Source organism: Dermacentor variabilis, chromosome 5, assembly GCF_050947875.1.
Source record: "Dermacentor variabilis isolate Ectoservices chromosome 5, ASM5094787v1, whole genome shotgun sequence".
Lineage (NCBI taxonomy): Eukaryota > Metazoa > Arthropoda > Arachnida > Ixodida > Ixodidae > Dermacentor > Dermacentor variabilis.
This window is the reverse complement of record NC_134572.1, coordinates 50526180-50541780: the sequence shown is the minus strand read 5'-3', so window position 1 is coordinate 50541780 and position 15601 is coordinate 50526180. Positions and strand designations below refer to the sequence as shown.

At 49.2% G+C, this 15601-nt stretch overlaps 1 protein-coding gene across 2 annotated transcripts; it reads left to right on the top strand.

Moving 5' to 3' along the window:
• Positions 1–772: 772 nt before the first annotated feature.
• edl (ETS-domain lacking) lies at positions 773–14094 on the top strand. 2 transcript variants are annotated; one of them, XM_075692465.1, is made up of 3 exons: positions 773–1159; positions 10092–10272; positions 12944–14094. In XM_075692465.1, the coding sequence occupies exons 1-3, from the start codon at positions 1151–1153 to the stop codon at positions 13156–13158; spliced, it is 405 nt and encodes a 134-aa protein (XP_075548580.1). In that variant the 5' UTR covers positions 773–1150; the 3' UTR covers positions 13159–14094. The 2 variants fall into 2 exon arrangements, with proteins under 2 accessions (XP_075548580.1, XP_075548579.1); XM_075692464.1 differs by lacking the exon at positions 773–1159 and adding an exon at positions 8147–8650.
• Positions 14095–15601: the final 1507 nt, after the last annotated feature.

Genomic DNA, 15601 nt, shown 5'->3' with positions numbered 1-15601 from the left:
GCTAAAGATGCAGGCTTTGGCTTGGGCAAGCGTTGCACGGAATTTGCGAGAGCGTGTAGAAACGCACGCACAGACGAATGTGTCCCGTGCGTCGCACGGACTCGGCACCTCGCGGTCGCGGCCCCTGCTTTCCTCCTCGCCCATCAGCAGAGCTACTGCTCGCTGTGATCTCGGGGCCGGAACCTATCGGCGCTCCGAGGAACGAGATCGCAATTCCTCTCTCCACGGGGTCCGAGCTGTAGCGCCCGCCGGGACCGACGCACACCGCAGCGATTCGCGAGCGTGTGAACCGGGGAACCCTGCGCGTGGATCACCGACGCGTCTGCATCCCGCGGAGACCTCGTTTCGCTCGCTGCCACCTTCTTTCGGGAGCCTTTCGAGTTTACTTGAAACCTCAACGGCGCTGTGTGCTTTCCTGTTGCTGGCAAAAGCCTGGCTCTCCTTCAAGGCTCTCGAGTTTACTCGAAACGTCAACGGGACCGCGCGTTTCGAGTTCCTGGCCGCCGCCGCTTCGCGCCAACTGCGAGCTCAGCTTGGCGCCCGAAAGGCCGCCGCTCCCTGACTGACCTCGTTAACGGCGAAGGGCAGCGCGCCCGAGACCCCGAGGATCGCGCACTGCGCGGTATATCGCGGCGTGCAGAGACAGTGCAAAAGTGTGAGCAGCGAAAAGGACAAGCGTGAGCCCTCCCGCTGTTAAGGTAGAGGTATACAGGCGTGTGTGTGCGTGTGTGTGTGCGCGCGCGCGCGTGTGACGACGAACAGCGCAGAAGCAAAGAAGGGAAAGGACAGCGAATCGTTCTCGTCTCGTCTCGTGACGAGCGGCACTGCCACGGCCAGCTTGGGCAAGAACATCGGTAGGCTAACAGGAAGCGACTGTCGCGCCTGTATTTTTTTGCGAGTGTACCCGCCGTGGGACACGTCGCGACGGCTTTTCTGCTGCGAAGTCCGCTGTCGTTGTTTCTCATCGTGAGGCCGCCGGATCTCTTGGCGGCAGCTTGCGGTGAGACTCGCTCGTCGAGGCCGGGACTCCGCGAGACAGCCGCGAGGAAACTCCTGTTCCGCCTGCTGCTCAGCCACCGGTCTTAGCCTTCCGACAGACAAACTGGAGCGCGCTCTTCAAGGTTCGACGAGCGACACCGCACATTCAGACATGGTTTACGTGAGTACGGAAATTTAGTCGAACTTTCTGAGACCCAGGCTGCGTAGGCTTATGCAAAAATTGTCTAAAGGTCAACTGCTGCACCATTTCACATTGGCTGAATTGTTTGTAAATGAGCATACATACTATTAGAGCAGTCTTGGCAAAGCTGCAGGACTGGTAATTTCCGGGTTTTATATCTAACAGCCTTTAAAGCGCAGCCAAGCAGACAGCACGTACCCCTGGTTGTTGGAAGATATGACGTAAATCCCAGCTTGTCACCTCCGATATATTTCGGCGCACCGCCCGATCTCGGAGGCCACGCCGAGGCGCCGCGCTGGTTCTCAACGTTCAGGGTCACGCGTACTTTCCGGCGAACCGTAACGGCGGCGTTTTATTCAGTATCGGTAACAAAGACGTCTATTCTTGCGAGCTTCTAGACATTCATCCGCTCACATTTTGCACGGAGGCTATCTTATATGTGCGCTGTCTGGAAACTATAGGCAGTTTATGCGGTGCGACATTTCGCTGCAGTGAACTTAAGCTAGATGTGTCAGTGCAAACCAGCGTTTAAATTATGACTTTCACCCACATCGAACGTTCATTTGTTGCATTCCTCCACCTTCCTTCTACGTCGTGAATCCTTGTCAGAGAGTAAGACATAGTCATACCAGCCCTTGCGATTAAAAAAAAAAAATGAAAAAGAATGAACTATGGTTGGATCTGTAACAATGTTTTTAAGCAGATTTATACGCAGCCTTTAATCGATTAACTTCGACCAGTTATGCTTAAGTAACAGGTCGATTATTCTGCAGCGGTGTGTCACACGCATGAAAGAAGGCAAATGTGTACACATTGTAGTTTTCATTTTAATGCGGTGATGCGATGAAACGCTGCGGTGCAGCTGGTGGCGTTCGCGTGAGAGTTCGCCATTGTATGCCTCACTGCTGCAGCTCTTCGGGGCAGCGGTTTTCTTCGTTTCACATTTTGAGAGGTGTAGGCTTGGCTCGTTCTAGTCAGTCGACTTCAACTGATTAACGTATTCAAATTACCATATATATTAAAGAGCTACCAGCCGTGGTGGCGTTGTGGCTTCGGCGTTGCGCTTCTAAGCCTGAGGGGACAAGATCAAATCCAGGACACGGTGGCCGCATTTCGATGGGGGTGGAATGTAAAAACACCCTTGCACCGCGCATTGAGTGCACGTTAAAGAACCCCAGGTGGTCAAAATTAATCCGGAGTCCACCACTATACGGCGTGTCTCATAATCACATAGTGGTTTGGGCGTGTAAAACCCCTGAATTTGAGTTTTAAAAATATGAAAGAGTTGTTCATTTAATACGACATTTAACCAATTAGACGCCTTGCCCTGTTTGCAAACTGGCTGTTTGCAGACTATGCTGAGTACAAAGAGCGCGAAAGACCGGGCGGATACAAGATAGACGACAGGACAAGCGCTTCTGCCGCCTATCGTATCCCGTCGTCAATCTTGTCAGCGCCTTGTTTTTCGCGTTTTGTACATGGCATGGATGGGATCCAACCAGACCAACTAGCTGTGTTCCTGTGTTTCCCTAGTTGGAGGGCTCAGGAACCTACGGGGTGCTCGAGCTATTTCAGACCCTGCCAGTGCATAGTAAAGCCTATGTCAAAAGTTAGCAGCTTACGACATTTTAAAAGAAACCTCCGTTTCTTTCTCTGAAAAGTTTTAAATCTCATCCGCAGACTTTATGAAACATTTCTTGATGGCTGTACAATTATACATAAAACAATCTTATACGTTTTTCCTCTCTGTTCATTTCAACGCTTAACAATTAATTGCGAGGCTTTCTTAAATATTTCGTAAGAAATTATGCGCAATATACACGGGACTAAGTGACTGCACACGCAAGCATTTTAGTAAACAAGCACGTCGTTTCGTACTGGACTTACTGCAGCGGAGACAGGCCAGTCACGTCAAGCCACTTGACCAGAATATGTGTGGTATTGACACAAACTCGCGAAATGCATTCGTAATAGGAAAGGTGACATGATGTTAAACAAACAAACAAACAAACAAACAAACAAACAAACAAACAAACAAACAAACAAACGAACTAACTAACTACCTAACTCATTCACTCACTAACTACATAATTAGCTAACTCACTCGCTCACCACATAATTAACTAACTAGGTAATTAACTAACGAGTTATCTATCTAATTAACCAACTAATTAACTAGATATCCATCTAATTAACAAATAAACATACAAATTACACGACAAAAACAGAATAAGCTCACACAGTGAAACATAAAATACTTTTGTTTGAGGGCGCTTTCCGAAAAGCAAGGCTGCACAGCGTCGATAAAGCCATTCTTCCCTCCGGACAGGGCAAACGTGACAATGACGTATTTCATATTTGGTATTGATATACATCTTTACAAAAACGCTACTCCCAAAACACGAAATGGCGCTGCAGTGCAGGAAAGTGTGAGAGAGTTTGCTTCAAGGCCCTCTTAAGTTTCACCTACAGCTGACTGCCTGCCGTTCACTGCAGTATCTTCGTCGAAACACGGCCAGTGCAACCCGCGTGTCGGAGCTTCGGGGTTAAAAAATTATGGGGTTTAACGTGCCAAAACCAGTTTCCGATCATGAGACACGCCTTAGTGGAGGATTCCGTTAATTTCCACCACCTGGGGTTCTTTAACGTGCACCGAAATCTAAGTACCACGGGTGTTTTTGCATTTCGCCCCCATCGAAATGTGGCCGCCGCGCCCGGGATTCGATCCCGCGACCTCGTGCTCAGCAGCCCAACACCATAGCCACCATAGCAACACCAACCACGGCGGGTGGAGCTTCGGGGTTGACAGATCCCGCTGGAAGCATCAGGGCTCGAACACTGCGGAACACGAAGGCGTGACATCCTACGTCGGTACGATTGCTGCGTTATAAATGCGGTCACCTCCGGTGCGATATTTTTCCTCCTCCTCCGGTGCGATTAAATCCGTGTCGCCCAGCTGTGCGCCGATTCTGCTGTGAGGTTTGATGTGACTTCGCAGGCAACAGCGACTGAGTTCGGGGACGAGGAACACCAATGTTGAGAGGGCTGGCTGCACAATTACGGCTGAAAGGTACTAACGACAGAAAAATATAGAAAGAAATAAATTTTCTGCAAGAAGAACATGGGTGCCTTGAGCCATACTTTCCAAATTCTTGGCCAATCCACGAGTGATACTTTAGGTACACCATCGTAATAATAATAATAATAATAATAATAATAATAATAATAATAATAATAATAATAATAATAATAATAATAATAATAATAATAATAATAATAATAATAATAATTTAATAATAATAATAATAATAATAATAATTTATTATTATTATTATTATTATTATTATTATTATTATTATTATTATTATTATTATTATTATTATTATTATTATTATTATTATTATTATTATCGATGCTTCCTATTTGAAGGCGTGTCATACATTGCATGAAAAAGGCAACCTCTGCACGATCTCGCTCGTACTCACTCTGCTACGTTTGGTGTAACGTGGAAATCGCTCGTGGCGATGAAGTCGCAAAGAAAGCGTCCCGCATCGGTGTCAAAATTCTAGTTAATACTCTGAGATTAGCAGATAAATTACTGTTATAATAACCATAAAGAAAGGGGGGGTAGTTGGTGTGTACGCCTAATATATGTGGTGACTGTACCTTTTCAGTTTCACCGAGCAGCCCTGTTCAATGCGTGTGTTTGTTGCCTCCGATACATGACGTGCAGGCCTCGCACTGTCAGCGCTTTTGACCAAGGAGAAATTGTGCTTCCATTGAATCCAAAAATTTTGCCTCTGACATCGTGGAACTTGTGACGTTTTCGCTAAGGCCCTATTGCTTTTCGAGGCCTTTCATCTCGGCGCCTCTAAACGAATGACCAAATCCGAGCGTTCACGATCAACTTTCGCGTCCTCAAGTGGGACCCATTATAACTCTCCTTATGGCCGCAAACATAAAGGTTGCCGCGCGCTCTTTTACTGCTTGACTTAGGCAATGGAATTCGCGTTCCCTCGAGAATGCTGCTACAGTTCAGCCACGGGTCTACGGCGTTCACAAGTCCGAGACTGAAATTACACTCGGCATGGTAGGAGGAACGTCTAAAAGAGGAGCACTGCAGCCGTCGAGCGGAAGGAAGCGCAGCTGCTGTAACAAAACGGCGACCGCCCCTGAACGAGTTTCACTCGCTGGCTCGCTTACGTCGTTATCACGTGTACACACTAAGACCAACCGTCGTCGCCGCCGTGAACGCATACACACGCGCGCGCTGCCCCGGCAGCCCACCGGAAGAGCCCTTTTGATCGCCGGAAATGAAGCACCGGAGGAGATGGTGCTTCCGTTCGGACTGCAGCCTGCTTCTGCCAGCGTTCTTGCTTGCTTTTTTTTTTTTGTCTCTTCGTAGCTTGTTTCCGCTAAACGCCCCGTATGCAACGTAACGGCCGCCACGCTTGCCACCTCATCCGTGGACACAGCGGGTGTACCGCTGGCCGACCAGTGTGGGGTTCCCTCGCCAGGTTACGCTTTCGCTTTCCGCTTATAACTGTTCGAAACAGGCGATGCGGTATTGCGCCGTCCGGTAAATGAGTTTGTTCTTCTTTCGCTCTTGTTAGTGAAGCGAAGCCGCAGTGCAGCCGTCGCTGCAACGTCCCTCGGGCGGCAAGTTGTGGTCCGCAGCATCCGTCGCCAACCGCCGCAGCGGCGGACGTAAACGTGGTCGGAACCGCCCACCTTTCTGCCTCAGACCCAGCGAACAAGCACACACACACACACACACACACACACACACACACACACACACACACACACACACACACACACACACTCACACTCACACACACACACACACACACACACACACACACACACACACACACACACACACACACACACAAACGCGCGCGCGCGCGTGCACACAGAGGACAACAAAGAAACAGACAAACAAAGGAAAAGGCGTGTGTAGTTATGCCCTGCCAGAATCACGAGATGCTTGCTGAGTAGCCTGCATTTCTCTCAACCTATAATTAACGCCTGAGGGATACCTGGCCATTTCCCGAACGAGGTGCTAAGAAACGCGATCTAGGAAGAACAATAAACAAGAATGTTTAATTAATTGTACCTTACAGGGCTTAAAAAAGCGCTTCTGCTGCGTAAAAATAAACTTTTTTTAACTTTATCCGCATTTATCTGGGCTGCCGCACATGAGCTGCAATTATCGCAGAAACTCCTCTTCCTTTGAATTCACTCGTAATGTTAGCACTGTCATCTCGCTCTGTACTTTCGATAGAAAATTACGAACTCTAAGTATACACGCATCGCGTAAGAGCTAGCTGACGCCATTACTTTCCTTCAGTTCCATCGAGGAGTATAATTATCATGCCTGTACCGGCGACGCCAACGGATTGGGCGTGATGTGTTTAAATGAATGTGAGAGGACTCCAGCACTCTTAGAGAAAACGCTCGTACAGCGAAGACGCTGCTTCTGCTATGAATTTGTTTATGAAGAGTCCTGCACCGCTGTACTTTAATGCTGCTGATTCACCGGCAACTTGTAGCAACACTTCGATCATTTGTATAATAAATAATTCATAGTGCAGACACTGACTATCTTTGTGCACGGACAATGTCCGCGAGTAATGCGCAGATCGTCGGCGTGCCGTTGTAAATGCTTACTATGACTGCGGCTCATTATAAGCGGGTTTCACTGCACTATGCTAGCTACAGTGGACTGACAATATTTTAAGGTCTGAACGAAGCTACTCACAATATTCTACGAACCCATGTTACTTATAGCGTTGGCTGTACCGCGCATATGGCCCCAACACAGGCACCTAAACCACCCTTCGCCAACCTTTCTGAAAAAAAAAAAGAAAAAAAAAGATGAATCAACGAATGAACGGAGTGAGACAAGACGGGTATTTTACTGCGAACAGAAGTTACGAGTTGGGAAACTGCGGTTATCAGGCCGGAAGACAGGGTTTCTTCACATGATCATGTGAGGGCCTCTAAACTTATCGAGGAGTGGGGTTCGCACAACAGCTGTTGAAGCCACTGAATTCTGGAGACCCCCTTTATTTTTTCTTTATTCTTCTTTTGCGCTGCACAGTGGGCGAAAACCACGTCACTTTTCTTCGCGGAACAAGCGGATGCACGCCCAACCCTGCTCTTACTTAGCACTTGGCCGACAGGTCAAAACAAGCTGCTTGCTTGCGAAGATGCGGCCAACGGCCACGGCCCGTCGGCTGCTCGAAATATAGGGGCGCCTCTCCGCCGCAGACGCCAGTGTCCAGAGACCTACATTACACGCAGCAAGGTGTGGGCCCCGAATGTGGGTCGCCGGCCGTTCCACTTTCGGCCGCGCGGCATCGACAAACCGGCCAAGGAGGAAGGGGGAGGGAAAACAGTGCAACACCCCAAAGAAGCGGCCGAGAGAATTAGACGCGGGCCGGTGAGAAGAAACGAGTGAGAGAGTCTTGGGGAGGGGGGATGCACCACGAGGAGCAGTCCACCGTTTAGCGAGAGAATAGACGACGATACCGAACTTGTTGCGAGAGAGGACCACCTCGCCAAGAAAAGGGCCGGCGCGTGCAGAGGACTGGGCAAGGGGCGAGGGTGGACAACAAAAGGTGGCGGATAGAGCGGAGGGAGTGTTTCGCGAAGACGGAAGTGGAGCAAGCAGCAGTGCACATCAAGATGACGCGCGCGCGCGCGCTCTGCGAGGGCGCAGGATGCGGCTCTCGCGGCAAAGCACCCCCCTCGTCCGGTGGCGCGCGCTCGTCTCCCGCGACAGCTGTTTCTCGCTGTGGCGGCGGCGGCTGCAACCACGTGACGTGGACAGGTGGCCCGGACGCGGGCTGCCGCCGCTGCCAGGAGCGAAAACGACGCGCCAGCTGCCCCGGGCGGAAACCAACCGCGGGTAGACGGCCGCCGGGGGGACGCCGCACACCTTTGCCGGGAGGGGGGGGGGGATGAAGGAGAGGAGCTCCTGGTGCAAAGAAGAAAGGAAACGAGGACGGCAGAGGAAATAGCGCAGACCGAGAGAAAGGAAACGAGGGGAGAGAGGAGGAAAAACGGGAAAGGGGACTGTGAAGCATGGTTGCGGCCCAAACGAGAGCATCGGAGGCAGTAGTGACCCCAGACCCGTGGTTGGATGCGGAGCGACTCGTTGCCGAGCTGCGTCGCGGTCTTGGTGGCGGAGGTACAGCTATCGGAGTGCTGCGGATGTGATACGTGCGCATCGGGGTCCAGATCAGACTCTGTGTAACTGATTTCCTGAAACGACGTGCGGACTCGGAAGCCTTGGAACTAAACTGACGTATTGTTGCACCGAAGACATCAGCTTCATAAGCCAGCTCCAGACCACCCAGAACGCCGATACCGACTGGACTTCGAAACAGCGACGTGGAAGCAGCATCGGTCGATTACCCCGGAATGTACGACGTCCAAGTTCACAAGCCGTGCGCAGTGCTGGTAAGTATGCTCCCAGCTGTAGTCCCCAACGCTGTCATCAGCCAACGTTGTCAAGATAGAATGTCAGCTACCCTAGGAGTGATGTACGCGATCCTGCGAACAGCTCCTATACAGGACTGCTGCTCCGCAAAAGCGCGGGAAAAGCGCACCGATAATTACGGGGCGCCCCTATCTGCTTCCGTATAAACATGCCAATGCCACCGGAAGTCGTTCATCATGCGCCGCGCGATAACCGCTGCAGTTGACAAGGCGCACGGGCGCTCTCGGCTTTAAAAGCATTTAGACCTCGTCAACGATGTTTCTATGACTCCAGCTCAGCTTTGCCTTTTCACTTGCCATCTGCGTGCCCCTTTTAGAGTTTCGACGACAGATGAAGCGTTGACAGAAAAGACATCACGCTGCACGGTTCTGTTAGCTCGTTACCTCTGAAACAGATTCCTTAAGCAGTCCCTTGGAGTCTTGGTAGCATCCGTTGCGCACTGGTAAGCCAAAAACGTGAGTTGCCCGATGAGCGGCAACTATTACGCTATTCGTTCATTCATTTAGGCTGGCAGCGCTATCGGGAGCCATGCAGTGCTTATGGAGCAGCCGTGTCGCCAAGAAACTAAATATACTCGCTGTCTATGTTTGCTGCCCTCAGTGGAAAGTTGCATCATGCTGGTCACACTTAGAGTTAACACTTGCACACTTAAAGACAAGCTCCAAATAATGTATGCATGGATATCCAGCGATCTCGCGACACCCGATGTCTGTGAACTTGTCTCTCCGATAGAACCGTAAATAGACCGTAGAAATCCCTGTGCGCCGGCCCCGTTGCCAAGTGGTTGAAGTGGCGCTTACCTGATGCTGTTCGTTGGTTTTCGTTATTGCGCCGTGTTCGTGCAATAGCCACATGGCGAAAGAAGCGATCGTGGGACTCTGTCCACGGAATACTTGTACGAAGAACAGGGTGATGCGCCTGCTGATGGGTTTCTGCGACAGCGTATATATGATAGACTACGTATAATGAATTCTGATGTACGCTCGTGTACGCAAAACTATACGGTGGCCGTGTAAGACGACTTGGCGGGCAGGACCGATTTCACAATCGTGTGGTATTCTAATTAGCAAAATTTTATTATTAGTTTTAATATTCGTAAAACACCCCTACCTTCAGCAGGTTGTTGCCAACATCACACACGCATATTTGAAAGCAAGAACGCAGTGGGAATATGAACGTGTTATGACTAAAGCTGCACGGGTAGGCGGAAACTAAAAGAACCAAACCATATTGAGAAACGCCTTTCGCGGAGGGCAATTACGTTCTTGCAGAATTAGTGATGCTGTCGAAGGCACTACAAGTATGCAATGTGACAAAATCGAAGCCTTGACCTATACGCCACTTTTGGAATTATGGACGGATGGTATCGAAACGAATTATCTTCCTTTTGTCGGTGCGCAGGAATCGTACCAGACGATGAGTCCGAGCTCGTGGTTCGGTCCGGCAGCGGGCTCCCCTGAGCAGCAGGCTTCCCCGGCCTCCACGTGTCGGGGTCTATATGCTCTAACGGTCCGCTGGCAACCCCCCGTACCCAGAGGGGAAGCGCCCCGTCATCGAAAAGACAGCGCAGCACTTCCAAAAGGTGAGCAAGGCGGTACATGTTTGCGTCACGACTATCACCAGTTGGAACGATATATGGTGTCTAGCTGCATTCCACACGGGCAAATGAGCGCAAAATGGATGACGACAAGAGCACCATACGACACTGACAAGTGGCGCTGAGCCAGCGAAACTTTATTGCTAGCAAAAATGTTGGTAAGAGAAAATTTCAGCCAATCCTCAAGCGTCAACAGTCAATCCTCAATCCTCAATATAATTAGCGAAGGCGGCCGGCCAATGGCAAATAGCACTTACGAACGAAAAGCTCTGCGAATTCAGCGCCTGGTGTATACTAAAAATTGAAATTAAATTATGGAGTTTTGCGTGCCAAAACCCCGATCTGATTATGGGGCACGCCGTAGTGGGAGAGACTGAAAATGTGGACAACCTGGGTTTCTTTGACGTGAACCTAAATCTATCCCCCTGATGTATGTATTCAAGAACATATATTAAGGAACATCTGCACTTCAACCGAACATGTCATGGGTGGGAAAGACGACCAGCAAACTGGGTACCAATGAAAGGTAAACTGCAGAGGCGGGTACTATAGCCAGGCGGTGCTATAAAGGCTGGGCGATTCGCCGAGGTAAAGAAGGCCATTATTGCTTCGATAGAGAGTTACTGAGTCATTTTCATCGAAGCTTGTGGCGCACCGCAGCGGCAGCTGATAATGCCACCCGGTTTTACACGTCACGTTGCTGTGGGAAAGCAGATCTCCTGACGAACGCCTCCACAGAAACGTTATCGGCTACGGAAGTGAGCACCAGTAAATAACGTGACATGTTACAACGTCGTTTTAACCACATAGGTTAGTATACCCCCACCAACCCGATCGCGTGCATCACGCTTTGCAGCATTCGTTGTCCAGCGTGACGTACAAGTCTCGTGCGAAGAAATTAACGAAGATGCGCCTTGTAATCTCGGTAAGCTGTTGGGAGAGGTGCCGACCTTCGTGGACTGTAAACCCACATCATCAGCTGCTTAATTTAACTGCGGATTAACATGAATCGCTGCCTTTCATGGTCATCGGTGTCATTTCGAGTTTCACGTTCCCTATTCTTAGAAACGCTACTGGAACTGCAGCTATACGGAGGTTCTCCGCAGTGTTTGAGAAGCCATGTCTGAGGCATTGTGCATCGGTAAAAGGCGCGTCCTTATACATAGTTAGAGGCCTGTGCGTCATGCTTATACGTGCGAGCAGCTAGTGCTATCTTGCACCACCTTAGCCTCAGAAATTTGCTTTGTGTGGACATTTAAAACGTTAGGAACGTCGCTGCGAATAACTTGAAGTTGAGTACACAGATGATAACATTCCGCGCGAAATCACGCATTCCGTCCATTTTTCGTACGCTACAAAGCGTAGCAGTGCAGCGTCAATTTCTCGTGACAGAACGGCATATGATCGCATGTGCTTTGGAACTAAAGCTAACATAGTGAACGTGTTCCTACCGATTACATGTCACGACTCGCACTTACAAGTAACGCGGACGTCTGCTTTTATAACTTGTGCAGACCATGTAAGCGAATATTCAAAACGGGAAACACAGCTAAAAGACAGAGCGAAAAATGAGACACGAATGAGCAGGCAGAACAAGAAGATGTCCTGTCACCATTGTCCTGTCCGCTCTTACCCCATTTCTAGCGCGTTTTTCCATCAGGAAGCCGTGCCAACGAGCTAAATTCAGGCGCTTTGCAAAATTTCCACAGTCCGTGGGGGCCTCTGCCTCCGTTAAAAAGAGGCTTAACCTTTCTCGCGTTCGCGCTCTTTCGCATCCGCCAGCCTAGCTTCAAAGAAAGGCGGCAGATGGCGATGCATGCATTGAGGGACTGTACAACAAATCAGATTGGCGCGAGTCTCAAATCATGCGACCTACGGGATGTAGTTCAAGTGTCCTTTTAAGACAAGGTCATTGCTTTGTTGACAGGACGTGAAATGCTCGATAAACCCAAGTGCTTCACAAAGGCACAAACATTAAAGTCTTGCGCTTCGAGAGTAATTTTGCATGCGCAACATCACATCCCCTGAAACCAAACTAGTACCATTTGTAGTGAACACAACAGAGAAGAACATTTTACAGTTATTGTATGCTTTGACATTCTGCGCCAACAAAATTTTAGTAGTAAAATGTACAATTTAGGATTAGTCCGTTGTCCCTTAGAGGTTGCCAATCGGCCTAATGACAGCCACGCAGTTTTGGTTATTATCGCCAATGTTTCTTCACCATTCATTGCTGCCCCCCTCCCACGAAAAGAAAGAAAAAAGAAAGACAAGAGCTCTCTAGCAGATTCCTTTCGTTTTTAAAATTGAGGTGCAGCAGTTAGCATCAGACTCTTTAGTCGAATTTTAGGTCCGCACTCCCGTTGCCGGCACAGACGTTGTGCGACTTTTTCTCACAGTTTCTCACAACTACGTTTTGTCGTAGAGACAGCTCTTCCTATCGCAAGCATAACGTTTTGTTTTACGACAAGGTCAGTTCTAGCGTGGCGATAGAAATAAAGAATGCCGCAGCAAGATGACAGGCTCACAAGACGAGTACTATTTTCCGTATGGTGCACGACTTTGTCATTTTCTTTCTTTGAATAGAACAAAAAAGAAATGTTCTTAATGGCGCACCCAATCCTTAAAAACGTTTTCCAAATCCCTTTACCCCCAGATCCGCGCCAGTGGAGCCGGGAGGACGTAGCCGTCTGGCTCGTGCACGTCATGGACCAGCACCGTCTGCCCGCCGTCTCCACCGACCGCTTCCTGATGAACGGCAAAGCACTTTGCCTCATGACCATGGAGATGTTCGTGCAGCGCGTACCCCTCGGTGGAAAACTGCTCTACAAGGACTTTCAGCTCAGGCTCAGCAACGTGCTCTACAACTGACGCCGTGGCACTTGGCACTGTGAAATCTGACCGCGCGCAACTTCTGCAGTCACGGACCACGGGCCACTCGTACATAAGCACCATACAATTGCATCTGCTCGCAGCACCTGCGATGACTCCGGCTTAACTCATCTGAAGCAAGTGTCCAGGAGAAACGAAGGCAACAAACAGCTATCCATGATGTCGTCAGTAACCGAATATAAGGGTGCAAGAGGACGATACCGACAGAGGGCTCACCATGATGTCATGGACAAGTGTCAGCTCCCCAAGACTCATCGTCGAACGCATTCGGCCTGTGATCTGCGTTTAAACTTCAATTTTCAACCCATCCATTTCCAGAGTTGCATGTGTTCACATCGAGGTCCTTTCCGGTCCTCCTCCTAGTCAAGCTACTGTGGACAATCTAGTGGACTTTATCCGACCATGAATTGTTATATTGACACGACAAGAGTGACAGAGGCCAGTGTTTGAGCCACGTGTAAATAGGAGACTTTCATATGTATACTAATAGTTAGCCAGTTATCATTAGCATTGTTGGTCGTAGTTATCTATCACCTTAGGGGTGCTCATCGTCGTCTTGAATGTTTTGATATACCGTCCTGGTGAAGACGTTCCAAAGCGATCTGCTCAACAGAGAAACCACGACATGTGTGATACTGGGTGATCAGCGCATGTTTATATAGTGCTTCTGCTGAGACCCCTGTACTTTCTGTGTAAATACAGATGGTGAGGTTGAAGCGAAAGCCGTGAGAAAGAGTTCCTTTAATCATCGCTTATATATGCGTTGGTACTTTTGTAAAAGTGACAACTCGCAGTACACAAATACACACATGTGTTTGAAAAGAAGCACCTGCAGCCGCATCTTCTCACCTCCTTCACAATACCTCATAACCGCATTAAACGTCTTCGACAGCTCCAAATGCCTCCTGTGTCCTTCCTGAAAAACTAAACGCCGGCCGAAGGTAGCCGAAGAAGACAATGATTTGTCGGTTTACCCGATAACAGGGCGATCGTTCCAGAAGTTATGCTACTATGTCTAAAGCAGCTGACATTGTTGAAAGTAACGGCACGCCATGACTGCATTGGTCTACATCAAGGCAAAATTCAGGCGACGTGCATACCATGCAGGTGTGGAAAAGAACGATAGTAGCACCATCCTGCATTACTGAACCGGTTGGTTCAAACACGATGCAACCACCGTGTCATCATCCCGTGAACTTGCATGCAGGCACAACTTAAACTTATTCCAAATTGTCCTTTCGACATTGTTCTTTTACGCTAAATTATTCCTTCGCCGCTCGTCTATATTGAAAATATATCACTGATTCCGATTGGCAATCGCTATCCTAATTCAAACAAATTATGGAGTGTAACAGTACATAACATTTACCAGAAAACGGACTATTTCAGGTTGAAGGCCAAGTAATTGGTTTCAAAACCTTTTAACATAGTGCATACCTTAACAGTGTGTTTAGGCTAGAGGGCTCAGAAAGACAAGCAAAATAGGATACGGAAAACATATTACACGGACTAAGCTGCTCAGCAAATCGTCATTAATGACATGTGCTAAGCAATTCCACTGCAATGTAGCCGTTCACATGATCCCCTAACCGTTGTCATACGACCGAACTAATCTTTGCACAAGCAACGCTTTTAATATTGGTCTTCGCTTGAACTCTACAGTGCACTGCACAGTAAATGTTCCTTCTTTGTTCCCCCACAAGAAGGGTAAAATCATCCATGAAATAGACGGTTTGGGTCATTGATATTACACTTGTTCAGGAGCTACTTCGTACTGTTGGATCCCTCTTTAATTTCTGTCAAAGGTATAAACAAAAGCCTCATCGATCACGTAAAATACGTACTCGAAAGTCGCGCACTGTGTATCCACACATTACCGCAAAGTACCAATTAGGCGGTTAGTTTATACAAGTTTCCCCGTTGCGCTCGACTGCGGTGTCGAATGCGGGGACAGGTGCGTCGAACGTTGACAGCTTTTTAGCAGATATGCAGTGATATCCAGCTTTCTTGCGACACCCGTGGTCTGTAGACTACTGCGTCCGAGATGGCAAAGTAGCTGCAATGGGCAGTGGAAGGGGCTGTCCGCTGGCGCCTCCGTCTTGTAGGATGCCTCGATGCGCGCACGGCGGCGGAGGGGAGCGCGCGAATCGAGGCACCCTACCGTCTTGATTCGAGAAGCGGCCTCGTGGTGCCGATGGTCGCTTTCCATCATTGCCCCTCGTTCGTGTAACAGCCACATGGCGGAACAAAATATATTGAGGCTCTGTCCGCGGAATATTGGTACGCACAACGCTAGCAGGGTGACACTGCGCTCCAGGGGCATAGCCGGGGGGGGGGGGGGCTGAAGCCCCCCCATAAGCACCCAACCCCCGAAATTTTTTCGTGCTGTCATGCACCGCTGACCAAAAACAACCCCCGGCGC